Below are 19,667 nucleotides of genomic sequence, written 5' to 3' on the forward strand. Positions count from 1 at the left end.
TCAATGCGAACTGTGGCAAGAAGGTTTGCTGTGTTTGTCAGCGTAGTGTCCAGAGGATGGAGGCACTACCAGGAGACAGGCCAGTACATCAGGAGACGTGGAGGAGGCCGTAGGAGGGCAACAACCCAGCAGCAGGATCGCTACCTCCACCTTTGTGCAAGGAGGAACAGGAGGAGCACTGCCAGAGCCCTGCAAAATGACCTCCAGCAGGCCACAAATGTGCATGTGTGTGTGCTCAAACGGTCAGAAACAGACTCCATTAGGGTGGTATGAGGGCCCAACGTCCACAGATGGGGGCTGTGCTTACAGCCCAACACCGTGCAGGACGTTTGGCATTTGCCAGAGAGCACTTCACATATGAAAGCAGGTTAACACTGAGCACATGTGACAGACGTGACAGAGTCTGGAGACGCCGTGGAGAACGTTCTGCTGCCTGCAACATCCTCCAACATGACCGGTAGGCAGTGGGTCAGTAATGGTGTGGGGTGGCATTTCTATGCAGGGGCCGAACAACCTTCTATGTGCTCGCCAGAGGTAGCCTGACTGTCATTAGGTACCGAGATGAGATCCTCAGACACACACACTACTGAGCCTCATTTTGACTTGTTTTAAGGACATTACGTGAAAGTTGGATCAGCCTGTAGTGTGTTTCTCCATTTTAATTTTGAGTGTGACTCCAAATCCAGACCTCCATGGGTTCATAAATTTGATTTCCATTGATAATTTTGTGTGATTTTGTTGTCAGCACATTCAACTACGTAAAGAACGAAGTGTTTAATAAGAATATTATATAATATCCCTTTATTTTTATTGAACAGTGTGTGTGAGCAATGACTTGAGACAAGTAGTTTGTTAATCAAAGGAGAACACATTTGATCTGAATCAGATTTGGTTTGCTCAGTTGTGTCCTGCTGGCTCCAGTTTTGCAGCATCATATAAGTCAGTGTGGGGGGTTGTTTGCTTCAGTGTGTGAAAAACATGACAATTATATTTTTTCATTTGTTTTATTGGCTTACATCTATATCATGACTGGAGGCTTTTAATAGTGTAACAGAACAAGAAACAGATTTTAGAGTCTCAATGTAAATGTAAAGATTATCTGGATACTTCCAACCACTATGTGTTTTTGTGGCTGCTCATTGTGGCTGACAGTACTGTGAATAGATTTTTAGATCTTCTGTTTTATCATCTGTTTTAAGACTGAACAAGATGTGAAATAATTAAATAGAAACCTTTAGCAGATGTTCTCCCACTTTACTCCTCGTGTGGGGGCCCGTTTTGTGGCCACAACCGCTTGCCAACAAAAATGAACTTAGTTCAGAGTGTCTGTTACGCAAACTGTAACGCTGCTAATCTCATCATCTCTTCCTTGAGTGTTTGACTCTAAACGGAAATGCTTGTTCAGCATTTTATCGAACAGGACATTGGATATGTCTTTTACAGAACTGTTTTTCTCTTGCTTGTGTGGATTTGTGGTCAACAGTTTAATTTGTATAAAGAACTGAAGTGCAGTAGTTGATATTATACTGACAAATGAAATGATGGTAATGATAAAAAGAAAAGTAATATCTTGGGTAACTACTGTCACAAAGAAATTAAGAGTAAATCTAAATTTGATCGTTTTTCTTGATTTTCTTTTAGATTTGGGGTTGTATTTGATGTGGACTCTACTATGTGGATGGTGCAATAAATGAAGCTTCACATAAAGCAGAAATTCGGTTTTGTGTGTTTGGTTTAAGTTCGTTCTAGGAAACGCCATAGGAGACATACCCTTATGTCCCCAAACAAAAATCCTCAATAAGTCTCAACAAAAAGTTCACGTAAACAGAAATCACAATTAACCAACAGAACAGACAAGATAACTAAAAGTGTCCCAAAACAACGGGGTCAACGCCCACAGTGGTGGAATATGTCTGAATTAAACAAAACTCAAAGAGATCACCTCAGACAGGGATATAAGGTCTTGTCAAACTGACAACCAAACTTTTATACTTAACACTAATTTCCAAATCTCCTAATCCACACAGGATATCAAAACAGCACACACAAGCAAAAGCTCCCAAACAGGGAATCTGTGTCCCACTGTCCACAGCTGCCCCGAATGATGGGCGATCGTCTCTTTTGAGGCTGGCATTGCTTTCTGGTTGGACCGCTGATCCCGGAACTGGAGTAGTCGCTGGCCAATCAGCATGACGGAGAGGAGGAGTCCTGGAAAGATCCCTGCAGACAACCAATCTGCCAATAATTAAATCAGTCCACAGGCTGAAAGGCCTGAGGGCCGTAACCCACATTCACACTTCAACAACCATAAACCACCACGACATGACTGATGCAGCTATGCACTAAAAAAAAGATTTGTTTTTAAACAGGCTAATTCAAATTAAATACATTGCTACCAGGAAAATACACAGATATTGCGACAATACTTCTACATATCTGGAAATGTGCATATGTTTAGCCTTTGTTATCCATGTCCAGCTGCTCTTTAGTGAAATATGTCACACTCTGAGGTAGTTAAACAGGAACATTGCAAAGGTCTTACGCAGTCTTTAATGAACATTTGTTTGTTTGACACACAGATGAAGCCAGGAAGGCCTTCCTCTAGGCCACAGCTGGTTGTAATTTGTGGGGACAAAGCATCTGTGGAACTTTGACCTCTGTGATCTCTGGACTTGCCCCAGCAGCTTGTGTAATGGGTGATCCAATCAAGATACAGGAGGGTGGGAAATGTTACGTGAGCATATAGTCACTTGAGCATTTCTGCAAATATTTTATGCCTTGGTTGTCATTGTCAAAGGCTGAATCTGTTAGGTCTGCGCATGAAACGGTGTCCTTGTGGGGATCTTCTGGCCTGCAAGTCATGATGTCTAATGAAATTAAGAGCTGGAACAGGAGGATGTGCATCCATTCATATACTGAGGTAAGGCGAAGGAAATCAGAGAAGTCCACAGGGTACGGCTATGTTGTCAGTCAGCAGGAGGTTTCCTGTTTAAGCACATCTGCCTCGGTCTGACGGCCAACTTGACTCACCGCAGCATAGACACACAAAGAGTCATTCATTCTGCTCAGGCTTCATGCATACCGTGCAAAAGCATTAGACACTCAAGAACAGTGTAGCCACTCCTTGATGATAATGTTGTCCACATTAGGTAAAGAAATATCTAGAAACCAGTAAAGACAAACATTCAGTATTATCTCCTTAAAGAGCTGTTGCTGGTGCACTCAACTGAAAAAGAAATTGCTCCACCTAGTGGGAAAATGTAAACATTCACTCACGACAAAACAAAATAATCTTTCCATATCAAAGTTTATTGCTGACATGCATGTAGAGATCTGATGAAGTAGAAAAATATGTTTTTTTTTTATAGAAACGTGTTTTTTTCATCTGTACAATTAATTAGTTTTCTGTATTTAGATGCCCATGTCCAACCAAGCAGCTTACAACACATTGTCCCATTGGGTTTCAACACCAAATTTCACATCCTGAACGCAGTTTCCAGTTGGAATGGTCAGCAATATATCAGATATATGCAGACTACTTTAGAACTAAGAAGAGATGCTTATTAAGAAAAGAAAAAAAGGGATATATATATATATATATATATATATATATATATATATATATATATATATATATATATATATATATATATATATATAAATAAAGTTGTACTATTAATCTAGTTGGGGTAGATTATTCTTTATTCTTTCTTTTCTAGTCATTTTGATAATTTTTTTTTTATTTCATTTTCTTTTTTAGATTCCAGTTGCTCTCTGGGACACCTTGCAAGTTTAAAGTCATGCAACAGATTTCTACAGAGTTAAACTTCAAACTATTACCATGCTTTTCTGTCCACAATGCAGACTATCAATATGACTCTGTAAACTCAACATGAAATGTGGTACAATCCACATGCTGGAAAGTGAAATACTGTTTGATTGGGGGGGGGGGGGGGGACACAAATAACATCTATCTCCAGTTAGTAATCTGTAACTGTGTCTTGTGGAAGATGACGTTAGACACTTCCCACAGATGGTCACTTAATGTCAGCACACAAGCTACAGAGTTCAGAAGACATCCTTTTCTGAAGAACAGTCTAGACTACTACAATACTGCTGTATACCCATGGAATTCACATTGAGGTGGGAGAAAGCCAACAGCTCTCTTTACATATTATTTTAACCTCCAGATGCGGTGGTGGATGGCCAACATGGCCTGAAGTACACGTCAATCAGCATGTGTTGAAACAAGAGTTGGTAAGTCACTGGGTAGAACTACTGTACATACAATATGACTGGCAAAGTCATGATGTACATTATTTACATACTGACCAGAGTGTGCTGCCTTGTGTGGCAATTTGGGGGCAATGACAGAAAAAATACACTACAAAACCCCCTCCCATCAATCATGATAACATAAGAATAATTTTGTTTTCTTTTAAAAAATACATCTATGCAAAAGTCAGTCTCAATATTAGTGTAGCTTAGGGTGTCCACAATCTTTGTGGCAAAATAGTTAAGAAAATGATTCAATAATCCTAAGAAGAAAAAAATGCTACTCTTTCATGATTTTGAAAAAAAAAAGACTTCAGTAGAATCACTGAACATTTTAAAGCTGAGAGAGCAAAGAGATATGGGGCCTCTTTAACCGGCATAAAGTACACCACATCTCAAACTAACTTAAGGAAACATTTTGACTTTCTACAATCAATGACTGTGATACAAGCCCTAGGGGTTTAGGGGGGAAAAGGTCTACACAAGTGAATAAATAACTTATCATGAAATTACAAAGAAAAAAACAACAAGTAGAAGACATTTGAAAATTTTCCAGAGGCTATGTTCATGCAATCAGAATATAAATAGAAAGAAGTTTAGGGAGCCTAAAGCAGATACCAATACGCGAAGGCAGGATGCATTGTACAAATGCTTAACAGTCACTGGTTAGTAGCATTGCCATGGTTTAAAGATTTACGATCATAAAAGAAGAATGCACCAAAAATGCAGAGCAAACCCAGAAGGTAAACTTATGAATCTGTGACTTTGTATTTTAATTTAACTATGAAATATTACAGTATCGATTATCAGCCACCTGTTGGTCTCAAAGAGCCTACAAAGTAAGTTAAAACAAGCATGTACAAGATGCGCTTGAGAGAGGACTTAAGAGTGGCAACAGATATGTGATAATTTCCAATCTTAAAGCATTCATACCATTACAAAAAGAAAAGAAAACAAAAGAAAACAAAACAAAACAAAAAAAACATTCAGCCAAAGCTCCATCTAAGCAGAGCCTGCACTGGTTTTCACAGTGTCTGCCACTGAGGCAGGCCAGGTAACAGAACATGATGATTACTGAAGGATAGCTTAAAAAGGTCAGAGTGTCAAGAGGGTAAAAAGCTCGACAGCTCCGCAGACTCTTATTTCGCCAGGCCTAAACACACACACACACACACACACACACACACACACACACACACACAAAACATGCACACTCATAGATACTGCAGATGTATCGAAGTGTAGAATGATGCTTCACATTCATACTGAGAAACACTTGTCCCATGATCTATCTGTGTAGAAGGAACAGGGAAGCTACCTGGAAGCCATTTAATTCTGAATGAGCCTGTGAGTACCAGTTTCCTTGGCTAAGAGTAATTTAAGACAGGATTTTTTTGGCAACAGAAACATACCAGTGCCTGATCATCATTACAGCAGCACTGAGGAAGAGTCACCATGTATACGCCTTGGCATGGAGGATCCAACAGTTTTACCCATTCAGTTCTTGGCATTGTGACTTCCAGGTATCTCACACTAGCTGCCTAGATGTTAAAAATAGATTTCCACAGGGATGAGTAAAAGCAGGAGACAATGCATTCTGTAAATATCAAAGGATGTGTGCACATGCACTTTGATATTCAGTTCTCTCTTCAGCAACTATAGGGATAAAATGCTACTTATTCAGGTAAATTATAAAAAGCTTATTCAGATCTTTAGAAACCAGGAAAAAGGTTTCAAATATTTTCACTCTGACAGAAAACATTAATGCTTTATGTCACTGGTAGCATCAAGACTCCATTGTTACAATCCCTTGTCTCAGAACAGTGAGCATGGTTTACCAACAGAGAAGAGAGACAAAGAGGTAGATTGATTTGAAGCCAGAGTTTTGGACAGGATGAGGATCATTTCAATACAGAGGAAGAGGAAGGAGTGAGAGTAGGAAGGTGGAATGGAGGTATACAGAAGTGACATCTGTGATCAAGTGACTGGACTCGAAGCAATATCTTGAACCACTATGAAGGGAAGGGGTTGCTACATAATTCTGGACCTGTATTGCTCGGGGGACCCAGAATTGAGGGCAAAGTGTTACACTAGGGAGATGTGAAAGGAGGAGCATTAGGGTTAATAGTTTCTTCAACACTACTGGCAGAACCTTCTGTGACTGTGCTATCAGGCTTGTTGCACAGTGAGATCTGACTTCTGGGCAACCAGAAGATGAGGAACCATTGGTTCAGAGTGTCCTCCAGGCCCCTCCATATTTCAGAGTGAATCCACACAGGGGACGTGAAGCTCTGAGTTGGCAATTTGTTCTGGTGCCCATTTTATGTCTGCTTCACCTGGCTTGCCAAAACCTGCATTGAGGGTTGTCTGTTTATCTGCTCAGACAGGTCCTCCTGTATGCCAGTTCCGTTTTGTGGCTTCCCCTTCTTAGTCTTCTCTGGTTTACTTCCTGAGGAGACCAGGGAGCCTGGAGTGGGTGGCTTGGGCGCTATTTCCGAAGAAAATGCTGAGCTAGGATGGCAGCATCGAGCGGGCTGACGGGTTGGGCATCATGGCCCAAACGCCTTACAGGTGGGATGCTGCCAAACTGGCGCTTGGTGAGAAAGCTCTTGGTTTCATGGATAGTGTTCTTCTCTTCAGCCAGCAGCAGCTGCTGGCGCATGTAGTTCTCAAACTCGTACTGTGAAGACTCTTCAATTACCTTAGCCTGGGCAAAGAAAAGAAAATGAATTGAGTTCACTTTACTATCATTACTGGGTTAAAATGAATATATATAGTAAAATATGTTTAGCTGCTGTAAAAGCAGTCTATTACAGGTGATTTGCATTGTTTTAGTTTAAGCTTCATAGTTAAAAATGCTACCATATCATCAGGTATCATGCATGCTCAGGATAACAAACATATTTATCATTTGGGGCTGTAAGACGACATCATCTTCTCAGATCCTACCTCTTGCAAATGCTCTGGTTGATTGACCTGATCGTCAATATCTGGAACAACCTGCAGAGGGCCACTCATTGATGAAACAGACTGCCTGTGATTAGGTAAACACAGCAACATGTTAAACAAATTAACATGGACGAGCTTGACAGTTTGTGCAATTACAATCATCCACATTGCAAATCAAGATTATCTAACCCTTCAAACAAATCAATCAACCTAACAAGCAGCACATCATGATGTAGTTTTTCTAACATCCACCAGGGGGAGCAGTTACCATGAGGCAATGATGGCACTGAGCGACTCCAGCACTTCTCCTGCAGTCAGCCTCTGCTGAGGGTCCAAAACAAGCAGCTTTCGGATGAGGCACACTGTGTTCTCTGACACACGACCGTCCCTGTAAGGAAGTAGAGGGAAAAGCAAAAAGCTTGTTTACAAACAAAAACGTCACAGAACTACATGTTAATTCTAAAACACACAAAAAAAATGTTTTATTGAATATCTGTACACAGGCAACAAATCTGCCTGGAACTGAAGATGAGTATGTTACAAAATCAACTACAAACACAATAAGAAATGTGGGGAACTTGCAGTCAATATAAGAACAACTGCAGGTCATGTCCATCTTTGTTTAGAATCGTGAATAAAACAACAAATAATTGTGCAACTCCACCACTTTAAACAAATCCCCAGGAGATAAAATACTCACTCTGGGATGGAGTACTCTGCAGCCTTGATTTTACGAAAAAGTTCTTGAGGTATGCTGTCGTAAAAGGGGAACTGGCCATACAGCATGGTGAACAGAACAACGCCAAGAGCCCACATGTCACTGGGTTTACCACGGTACGGTCGACCTGGAGACGAGTTGAAGAGCGGGTTATGGTCTGTTCTTTGTAACAACAAACTATGAACAGAATGAGCAGACAAACACAGAGTTTGGTATTTATTTGGGGCCAAGACAATTTTTCTCTTTGTAAATCAGGAGTAAGAAAGCATTTGAAAAGTCAAGCCCCTAAGTCACCCGGTCCAATGATTAACATGACAAAAACATATGCAAGCAAGAACTTCACATCCACTTTTTCCTAGAAATTTCTCAGTACAAACCTAATTTTTAATATGGGAGAGCTGTTTTTGTAATAAAATCTTAGACAATAAACCAGCTGTGGGCCTAAAATTAATAAACTGGAACTGATGAGGGTGGAGAATCATGGCCGTACATTACCATAGGCAGTGTTGTTACAGCCAGGGAGGCGGCAGCAATAGCAGCCGGCAATCATGTTAAAGCTTGTGACACACACACACAGGCGGGGGATGGGAGTAGATGGGAGTAGTTTCCCCTCTAGTGAGTCATCCGTGCATGAGTCACTGAAGCTCCATTTAATTGTGTGCCTGACACGTTACGACGATATGTACGCAGGGGTTTTATTTACAGTTTTCAACTGGTTCGACGGGAAAGATGCACGTCTTAAATCCCTCTAAATCTTGTACACAGTCCAGGATAATCAGCTGCTCAGGAAATCCTTGATTAAACTGATGCAATTAACAGCTTCTGTGGTAGAGCACGCTCAAGCATCTGTGTTACTGGTGTGTGGTACTCATGTGTGCACCCTGATAAGCTGAAAAAAAAAAGAAGACAGATTTCTGCTCTTCTTTTCTCAAGCAGACTGTTTCACAAAGAGAGCAGCTTCCTCTGCAGACAGAATGCATGAGAAAATGCAGCATCACCATGATTACACAAAAAGCGAAAAAAAACTATCTATTTCTTGCTTTGCTAGTCCGAGATTGCAACACAACCTCCTTTGGATTGCTCAATAATTGGAAAATCAAACATAAGGCTGCTTAAACATTATGCAATCCAATTAAAATAATCCCAATAATTACTCTCTGTAACCAAATATACAAGAGGAACTTCTCTAACCAGAACCGCTGTGTAGTTTTGGCAAAGACAATGAATCACTGAGTTTCCCTTGCAAATAAAACACTTCACAATCTTTCTTTCACTTCTGACAGTGGGTTTTCACACCTGTGTATGGTCAATCACAGCTAAAGCAGGTGCTGATGAGACTGGTTTTTGAAAGTGTCAAAAACCAGTGGGATAGTCAGCCTCTTCCAACAAATAAATGTCAGAAATAAGCTTTATGTTATGTCCGACTTTTCATGGCTGTCTAAAACGCAACTTGTTTGATGCAGACCATGTCTTCAAAACGAACAAATATGCAACATATACTTTTCACTCACCGCTTAGTACATCAGGGCTGATGTAGGCTGGACTTCCTCTCTGGTCTTTCAACAGGTCGTCCTCGCTCACCAGGTGTTTTCCCAGGCAGAAGTTTGTAATGGTGATGCGATGAGTCCTTTCAACACACAAAAACATATCTGATTAATGCATATTTTATATGTAGGATAACGCAAATAAAATATCTCACTCGTAGACAAATGCATTTCCTTATACAGTATTTCTTTAAGCTCAGAATAAAGTATGGATTCCAAGCTAAAGTTTTACTGTGCAGGTAATCAGCGGTTGGTACAATAATTATTTAATAATGCAAACACAGATGACTCACACAGACTGACATAATCTAAATATTATCTACTTCCAACAACAGATGTCTATTTCTAACATCAGCGCCTTTAAACTCCATAGATTCCATTTGCAATGTCCCTCTGGGTTAAATAAAGTATTTTTAATTTCATTCATTCATAGACCCCTGCACAGAGGATTTACTGCATACATTTTCAATAATAATGTATGAACTCTTTTCTTATGTGAGCTCTGATCTGAGTAATTTAATGATCAACATTGCATTGCACTTTCAGAGCAAGATGACTTCAGATGTACTGTTGCTCTACTGCTTTAAATTAATTCGGTATTTTGAAACAATGTGGCACTACAAAATAAATCAAAGTAAATTTTGCTTACCTATGACAGAGTGAAACTAAAGCTATGGGACCATGAAGTGTGCTCTTTCAGCAACGGAGGGGGGGAAAAAAAAAAGATGCACTTTGACAAACATATGAGTCAGCCTGAGGTTTTTTGATAATTGTTGAGATGACTAAGCCTGCACAGTAATGTGTTGGCAATTAAATATATATAAAGCTCAAGAAGATATGTACTGTAATGAGCACCCACACATTTTCTCCCAAACTAAACAGGCACATGCAGGATAATCACACTGAAGGCACATGAGCGCACACCAAAGCAGCCACCGTCTACAGCCTGGGTCTTTTCTGGATCACGCTTTTCACCAACATCCGCTTTCTGAAAAGCCTGAGGTCAACAGCTTCCCTATTCTCTCTCACTTTCACACCCTGCTCCATCACACTTATTCACTGCTCCCATTACAGTGTCTGGAGCAGATTCCTGTTGAACACTCAATTTTCAACCAAATGTTTCAATCTCAAACCTCTCTGGAGAAGATTTATTCTACATCATTTCCATTTTTTTTCTTTACATGAGTAAACCTTTTCAACAGGTTATACAATTTAAGGCTAATAAACAGTGGCCTTGTGAACTGCACAAGGATGGGGCAGAAAAGCAGAGTGTGATGCTTCAAGGACCCTCAACATAAAACCTTCTTTATTAAGAGGTCTGTTCTTTTGTTTGTGTGCATCACGACCCAGGCTTCTATTCTTGCACCGGAGATTGGATAAATGAAATTGCATGTTTGCCTCGTGAGGCAAGGGTCCCGGAGGACTGCAGAGAGACATCACCGTCTATGCTTCCTGGTCACATGACCCTGGGTAAGTCAGGAAACCAGAGACCTAAACAACCCCATGACTTCTCTTTCCCGCCCTGCAACATTCTGATGAAAATGCACCAGCTGACGAGAAAAAAGGACAAACTCGGGCCAACCTCTTCAGAAACCAGCAAATTTGACTTCTTAAAACTATTACAGACTGATCATTTGATGAGTTTTAATGAGATATTTTAATGCTTAAAAAATGCATAATGTGGATGATTCCAGAGTGAACTCTCTTTTTGGAATAATTGTATAAAAAAAAAATAATTAAATAAATAAATACACAGATGTTAATCTAAAGGAACACCAATAGATTTAGGAACTCATGAAAATTCAAATATAGCATGCAGATTTATTTGTAACATCCTGCTTTCATAACAGCTGGCTTTGCAAGAGGAAATCACATCATTCTTGAATAAACTGTTAAGCATTTAGATCTTATTTCCCAGAGAAAAACAGCATTGGAGGACAGGGGATTTTGAAAGGAGTCTCTAAACTGACCATGTTCTTCCCACACTGACTGTACGTTCACACACATTTGGGGTGGAGTAGCACTGAATTTTGCAAATGTGGAAGTATAATGAATAAAGGAGAAGGGAAAGTGAAGCATATTGCAAAGGTGATATACCAGAAGGACAACAGAAGCAGTAAAGGGATTTCAGTGAAAACAAAAACAGAATATGGGCTAAATGAATTATGACTATGGGTGTGCACATGTACACTTGCACATGTACGTGTGTTACTTGCATTTCAGCGTGAGTCAGCTCTGAGCTATGGGGCCTGTGGCAGGCTTCTCTTTTGTCTCCTGCTGGGACGGAGTGTTCTGCTCGTCTGCTCCTCTCTCCACCATCCTCCTCTACTGTTTCATCACCACCAACACTACTACTGCAACTACTGCTGCAGCTGCTGCTGATGGGGGTTAAGGCTGCTGATGCAGTAGTCGTGGAGTATGTATGGAAGTAAAAAGTTGGGCGTTTGACATTTCAATGCACAATACTCTGACCTGCTGACCGTGTATAAGAATTATTTGAGTGATGCCTCTGATTATCCAAACTTGTGGATGATACAAGCATACATATGATAGAGTAAAGCTGCATCTATATGGATAGAGTAAAGCTGCATCTATATAGATAGAGTAAAGCTGCATTAATATACAGCATAGCAACACACTCTTATCATGCACCTCCCAAAAATACAACTACACACTGCAACTATTAAACAACTAAGGTGCAACTAAGCAATGTAAACAGAGAACAATGACTTTTCATTAAATTGCTGTGAAACAAAATAATATATCATAATTAATCTAAAACGTGAAGTTGAACCAGCTTCACTACAAGTAATTGTTGTTATAACACTCATTATTGTCTATTCAAACATAGTCCGTCCTGCCAATTGGTCTCTACTGTTTGAAGTACAAGCAGAAACTAAGGAGTTGTATGGAAACCTCAACATCATTCTAGTTCTGTAAACACAGAGCAACAATCAACATGTACAACGACATGGGCCTCTTGCATAGGTAAAAGTGCAGACTCTCTGTAGATTTGACATTAGGAAGAGTGTGTCAGCTTCAGTCATTCAATCTATGGCTGAACACCTATTTTTTTAAAGAACCTGCATATCTCTAATGCAATATCAGGATGATTTCTCTTGAGCTAAATGATTACCAAAGGAATTTCTAAATGAGAAAGTTTTTCTAACTTCCTGGACACACATATTATCTAATTCATACACCCTTTGCAAAAGGTGACTAGAGAAGTTTTATAGATGAGTATTTTTCCATCCTACACAGCCAATCCTAACTGCAGCATCTGAGACGCACTTCGACAGGCTCCTGCGTGCATTGTAACATTACTCGCGTGGCAACAACCTGGAACAAAAAAATCAAAACATCCCTCTGCTAACAAACCAATGTTATATTCTTTGTTCTGTTATACAAAATGCCATCTCCCGACAATACAACCATGGAGAATGAATCATTAACCATTACTCAAGATAGCCTCAGATTTCAGCACAAGCAAGCAGGACTTTAGGTTCCTCTGATTGATCTCACTCTTAGTCCAAGAATTTGACCTATTCTTGGGTTTAACGCATAATACACACTGGATACAGGCTGTTGGGGCCACTAAGGCCCCTTGCACATTACTGTGCAGACTGAAATGACTGACCTAGCAAAGTGGGATACATTATGTGCCAGTGAACTGATTGACAAGCCCAGATGAGTGATTGAGCATCGTCTTACCGTTTGTTCAGCACCATGTTTCCCAGCTTCAGGTCTCTGTGCACAATGTTTTTCTGCAGACAGGAAGGGAAAAAAGAAAAAACAAAACAAAAACAAATGGTCACATTGTGTTTTGTGAATCACTGGTATCACAAGAATCAGTTTGTGTCTGGGAGTGGTCCGCAAGCTTTTGAAATGAGTAATCAGAAAGAAGTTCAACCAACAAACAATAACAAGGCAATTTCTTCTACAGTTAAATCAAAACACTGCAGTACAAAAGTTTTCTCACATTGATGGATGGTACAATGAAGAAAACCCTTTTAAAGAAGTCAAACTATTTTTAGTTTACCAAATTCCACCTCTGGCTTACCTTATGGAGGGCCTCCACCACACGCACCACATCATAGAAGATGACAATGGCCTCCCGCTCGCTTAGACGCTTCTCCTTTATGACATAATGCTGCAGGTTTATTAGATCAACTGTCTTGTCACTGAAATCGTGAGCACATAGGCAGTCCAACACAAGGCAAATCCGCTTCTTCATCTTGCGCACTTTGTTGGCCTCCATGTCCTCCACTATTTCATAGGCTCGATCCTGGAAACATTGAACAAAGAGAAGAGTGAGAAATAGCCTTTAGGAAGGTGCCATTTTATAACTGGAGAGGGTTGTTGATGTTTTCTAGATGTACTTTCCAGCTATATTCGATCAATATATGGTGAGACATCCACAAAATACAACATATAGAAGAGATTTCTGTTCAAAACTGGACAATAAACTGGAATCATTCAGGTTAGAAAGACACACTTAAGGAGAGGAAATGCCATCCTTACAGCCTTTCAAAAGCTAACACAAAAATAAGCAATTTACCTGATCAGTGTGTGGTAACAAATGACAAAAACTATTTACAAACACAACTTAAACAGGGTCACCACTTCTTGATTATTGATTTCTGTATCAGGTTGACAGTTTTATTTTAGATGCAGTCAGCAGATCTGAAAAAGAACATCATGAACCAGTTATCTGACACAGGCGATGCACTATAACAATCCAATCAATATGGCAGTTTTAAATGAATCAGACTGCACGGCTCAATGCTGCTATTCTGAGATCACCAGCAGAGTGGAACAGACCGGATGGGGAAAGGAGACAAAACAGAGAAAATGCAGTAAAAGGGAGAAGTTTGATGGAACAATAACAAAGTTAGAGGAGGAGGCAGATGGAAAGGCAGGTGAGGAAAAGGGTTTCCTGTGAATGTATAGGGCTGCGAACAGAGAACTGCAGATAAATATAGTCTTTAATGGAACTTCCACTTCTCTATTGAAACAACCTTAATATAAAAAAAAAAAAAAGCTGGCTGGGCTAATGACAAGCTTGCTGTTGCAATTACTGAGCTGATAAGACTTGTACTGTGAAACCATATTCCAAAATTATGTGACATAAATTTCTCCATGGTGGTGATGCAGTATTTAACATACTCAACTGCAGAGCATGCTGACCCACACAGTGCTGAGAAATAAACCTGAAACTGATGTCAAAACAAATACACATCTCAGTTTACCTGGAAGAGGCCGTGATGGTGGACCACCCCATCCTGGTTGTGCAGCAGAGAGAGAAGAGAATATTCTGTGTGCAGCAGCATCTTCCCCTGCCTCTCCTCCTGAGTCTCCCCAGCAGAGTCCACTCGCTCCTCCAGTGTCAGAATCTACCGTAATCACACATGACAACAGAACGTTAGGTCACAAGGCATGCGAGCAAGCAGGATCAGAGAACGAAGTGAAGAAGAGCTAATCAACAGTTACAGCAGTGAACATTTGTAGTGTCTGCAAAAGTGAAATTAAGTTTTATCTGAACAGAATTAAGAAGGAAATTATGGTTTGGAGTTGACAAAGCAAACAGGATTGAAGTTTTTTTAACAGTGACCCACATCCCAATGTGAAGTCAATATGCTGTGCAGTACACACAGAGGTGCTGTGGTCATAGATATGAGGGAAGGGTCTCACATGGACTCACAACATGATTATGGGGTTAAAAGTTGACATTCCAGGTGGGGCGCTACCTTCCTTTCTCCCCTTCTATGGCCCTCTAGCTCACTTCCCTGTTTAAGAAGCACTGGATGGCCCCAGTAAACAGACTGCCTGGCTCAAGTTTTGTTTGTGCCAAAATGAAAGAGGGTCAATAAAATGCACACCAAAGGAAGGCCAAATGGCTCAATTATAACCGAATTGTGAACTTAAATAAAAGCAAGAAAGAAAAACACACACAAACACACAGAAATGGGATGACCCGAACAGATTTACTTTGAGCTGATAGAAGTCGTCGGTGCCATCTTTCCTGGCCAGACACTGCACTATGCTCGGAACTGGTGAGTTGCCCAGACGAGGCCCTGTAAGGATAAGAAAAAGAACAGCTGCATGACCAAAAGGCAGCCTACACGCTGGAGTGTGTGCTCACACTTCAACTCATTAAAGGCTGCAAGTGCATGTCCCCATTAACACCCCTTAGCGTAATGTTTTCTTTGGCACCAAGTATTGCAGATAGTGGAGGAGTTGTATAGCACCAAGTGTACATTTTAGAGAGGGAAAATGTTTTCTAGAGGAAGGAAACAACCTTGTCCCAACACAGACTGAGGCCTTTTCTGGCCAATGTCATGGGGATCAGCAAAATTCTTTACATTCTTGTCCCAGGCATACATAGGCCTACAGTGTAGAAACAAAGACACCCCACAACTTCTTCATACACACACACAATACCTTTTCCTAATCACATACCCTTGTACACTCATGATACCAGTGTGCACTGAAAAGATTGTTCATCCATACAAATGTTTAACAGATTTCCAATTTTTTTTTTAATTGTTTGGGTAATACATTAATGCAAACTGGTTGAGCAAAAGCTAAAACCTTCCATACCAAGGATGAAGGGACCGGCTCTCTTGGCATTACTGCCAGATATCCCAGGACATTGCAGCTTGCTGGCCCTGCCTGATGTCTCTCCAGCCCCCCTCTCCGACGAGCGCCGCTTGGACATACTGGAGCACTACAGGGGAACAAATCTGATTAGTTCATGGGATAAAGATAGTCAACTTGAAAGGGAAAGTGCATCAGCATTGGTATGGCAACAAAAAATATAAACTATAAATGGATGACAGAATAAATAATAAATATTCATTAAGAGTGTTAAAAAATAAAGGCTACACTCAAGACAGATTTTATGCAGGCTGGTTAAGAGTACACAAACACACACACACAAAAAAAAAGCCAAAAGGGGTAAATCTCAGGGCAGCTCCACCTACCACATTTTAAATGTCCCTCCCCTCACATTTGCACACCTCAGTGTGAATGTGAAGCCATTACAGCTCCATTTAAAATAATGGCTTCTGGCGTCAAGGGCAACACCTCAGATTCAATCTCCCCACCGGGAAAAGTGAATGTGCCACAATCTGCAATTTAAAATTAAATGCACTTGCATGCAAAGCTGGTGCTAGCAGGCTTTGCATGCAAACCAAAGCACAAGCCCAGTAGAAGAAGATTCTTTAAAGAGAAGCATTTTAATTTGATTCTCTAATCTTTAGCTTTTCCTGCTGCAGTGGACATGGGTTTAGAAAATCCTCCCGCTTTTAATCTGCATGCTTTATCTCAGAATCTATGCAGCCAGCTTATCTTTGCAGACCTTCCTCTGAAAGGACATGCATGTTCTAACAAGGCTGAAAGGTGAAAATACCAAGCCCGTGTACTATGATAAGGAAGTAGATTCACATGTCAGAAGAACCAGTGACAGTGTGACACATCGTCATTATACAAGCCTCTCTAACTGGCACAACAGATCTGACCTACCTTCCAGAAATCAGAGAGCAAGAGGTATGCTTTGTTTAATGATTCTGAGTTCCTATGTGATGAAACCCTATCTGTTTCCCGTAATAGGGAAGTAGTTCCCTGAACTGAGAGGAATGATTCACCTCGTTGTCGTCCCAGGTTTTTATTGGATCAGAAATGCTTAATATCCTGGTGATAACCCTGACTGAAGGTTGTTCCCAAACCTCTAAAATATACATCATACTGATAAAGAAAATACAACCTCAGAGAATCATAGAAGTAATATTTAAAAACAAGGAAGCAGAAGTGACATGTCTAAAAAGGAAAAATGTCAGTTGTAGTGTGCATGTTTTACTTTACTAGAGTTTCAGTTTTAGCATCTCAACCTGCAAGTTTGCCATAATGGAGGATCTATCAAGCACACAAGAGTCAGAAAATATAACCCATTCAGTGGAACAAGTCTTTTTTTCTAGCAAAAACCAAATAGGCTGTTTAAAACTAATCGTGTGACACTCGCCAGTTGGCGTTTTTGGGCACAGAGGAGCCAGGACAGTTGGCAGTCGGTAAGGGCTGGTATGAATTCTCACTTCCATGAGGCTTTTTGTGATCCCAGAGAGCAGACAGTGTCATCATCATGTCTCTCACCCATCTGTCTCCATCTCCACTAGTCATCGCCCACACTAAGTCTGATGAGCTGAGTTTTTTTTTTTTTTTTTTTTTGTCATTTATGGCACAAGCCAGAGTGACACAAAGTCACGATGCCAATAAATAGTAAGAGAGCATCTTACTCTAGAGGATGCAAAGAAGTGGATAATCAGATGGTGCAATTCATGAGACTTCTTGGTGGGAAATTATTTGTCTTCCAGCATATGACAATGTACATACGGCTTCCACCTTTGCCAGACAAATACATTAAAAACTGACAACTAAAATTAAAAGTGAGCCAAACCTGGCAGGCACTGTACAGCATATGCATTTTTGTTTAGCTACATAATCGGTTTAAAAAAAAAACACACACACATGGTAATCTTTGCACCTTGGACTGAAAACACTTGACTGACTCATTGACAAAAAATGCAACACGGCACTCAATAAATGGACCCAAAGCTATTCATCTACCAACTAAAAACCAGCTGCAGTGTTATGGAACCAATGCTAAACACAGCTTAAAAGCAAAGGTCATCGTAAGCAACTACTGCACACTGACCTAAATGACATCAGCGAGATGACAGCACATAGCTATCCTTTTCTGACACCGCTGTGCCTCTGTGCTCAGCTAGTGATCTGGCAAGTAAGACTGCCTCTGCCTGTACCAGAGGGAGGAAAAGAACAGATACTGCTTCTGAATCATATCACACAAAAGAAGGAGAGACACGCTGCCAGTGCCCACGAGAAATGTGGGCTCCTTAAATAGTATCAGAACAAAATAACCACGTAGGTGTCTCGAAATTCATCCACTCTATACCGCTTGTCTGGCTCTGCAAGAAGAGCTTGACCGGCAGTTGCAAGATGGACATAGAAAGCCAAATAACGCTTTTGTGCAGGTAATAAGCAAAGATGAATTAGGAGGGAGGGGGAGGCAATGAGATTAGGTTATACAAACAAATAAATACATAAGTAGACCAAACAAATAAAATAAAATCACATACGGATTTGAATCTTTTTGCTTGAATGTTGTCACACATTAGTTCCTTCAGTTGGTTTCCAAATAATGCAGCTGTAAACTACACGTTATTGCAACAATAATGTCCTTGACCACACGACCAAGCTATGGACACAAGGTCACGCTGTAAATCACCTGACGAAAACAATTAGAAATGCACGCATCGTTTCATGCCATTTTACGCCCACAAGGTCTGGACACTCAGTTCTGGCAACGAGGAATGTAAAGGACGCGAGAGTAAAACGTTTTTAAAGTGAAAGCTGCTCGTTATTGCTTGGAACTTGGATACTACCAGCCAACTTGCGAAAGATGCAAAGAACACCGTTTAAAACAATTCCTTCACCGCGTTACATCTTTATAATATACATATGACTGATGTGGTAAATCCACTCAATTGTTTATCTCAACTAAGGTTGTATATTCGCGTATAATATATCATGGAACCAATTTTGGGAACACACACGAACTTAGTACGACAGCAGAGCTAACTGAATCCATCGGCTACATACGTTACTACAGCTTCGGGCTCACTTGCCACACAAAGAGGCACACAACACAGGGAGTTGGGCTTTCGGTGCAAACTAGACAAAGCAGCAGTTAGCAAGATTACGTCCACTTTAACGTGTACTCTCGCATACCCGAGAGGCTTAAATATGGTCGCTGACGAGCAGCGTTAGCTAACGCAAAGCCGGAGTCTGTAGGGCAGCCGGGAGGCCATTTAAACAAAGTAGGTAACATTACAGCTGGCTAACAGTGCCAGAAAGCTAGATAGCAACGCAGTCACCACCTCGCTTACCTCGAGCCAAAACCGCCGGGTAGAATTTGTGCTGTCTCCTTAAAACATGGGCATTTCTTGGGTAAACGCTGTGGTGTATTTACGGAGCTTGACGTTTTAACAGGAGAGACCACAGATGTTTGGTTTCGGGTTGCTTAGCCTCTGTTACTGAAATGAGCAATTAAGGAAAAGCCTCCGCTCCTCGCTGATCGCATCTTTCCACAGCGACAGCGCCACCTG

At 40.7% G+C, this 19,667-nt stretch overlaps 1 protein-coding gene across 2 annotated transcripts; it reads right to left on the minus strand.

Moving 5' to 3' along the window:
• Positions 1-3,671: 3,671 nt before the first annotated feature.
• Positions 3,672-19,667, minus strand: stk40 (serine/threonine kinase 40). Of its 2 annotated transcripts, none has more exons than XM_041988060.1 (11): positions 19,449-19,667; positions 16,087-16,213; positions 15,475-15,560; positions 14,736-14,879; positions 13,547-13,771; positions 13,198-13,250; positions 9,454-9,569; positions 7,925-8,069; positions 7,493-7,612; positions 7,225-7,309; positions 3,672-6,982 (listed from the first exon to the last, which is right to left on the minus strand). In XM_041988060.1, the coding sequence occupies exons 2-11, from the start codon at positions 16,202-16,204 to the stop codon at positions 6,764-6,766; spliced, it is 1,311 nt and encodes a 436-aa protein (XP_041843994.1). In that variant the 5' UTR covers positions 16,205-16,213; positions 19,449-19,667; the 3' UTR covers positions 3,672-6,763. The 2 variants fall into 2 exon arrangements, with proteins under 2 accessions (XP_041843994.1, XP_041843995.1); XM_041988061.1 differs by lacking the exon at positions 19,449-19,667 and adding an exon at positions 18,197-18,279.

The sequence above is a fragment of the Melanotaenia boesemani genome, chromosome 6, assembly GCF_017639745.1.
Source record: "Melanotaenia boesemani isolate fMelBoe1 chromosome 6, fMelBoe1.pri, whole genome shotgun sequence".
Taxonomy (NCBI): domain Eukaryota; kingdom Metazoa; phylum Chordata; class Actinopteri; order Atheriniformes; family Melanotaeniidae; genus Melanotaenia; species Melanotaenia boesemani.

Bases quoted from the DNA above. Each gene is read 5' to 3' on its own strand.
- stk40 (XM_041988060.1), bottom strand. From the start codon at position 16,204: ATGTCCAAGCGGCGCTCGTCGGAGAGGGGGGCTGGAGAGACATCAGGC. The intron at 14,880-15,474 runs GTAAATCTGTTC...TGATTACGGTAG, and splicing joins ACGACTTCTATCAGCTCAAA to ATTCTGACACTGGAGGAGCG. The intron at 6,983-7,224 runs GTAGGATCTGAG...TTCTTTGCCCAG, and splicing joins AACCAGAGCATTTGCAAGAG to GCTAAGGTAATTGAAGAGTC.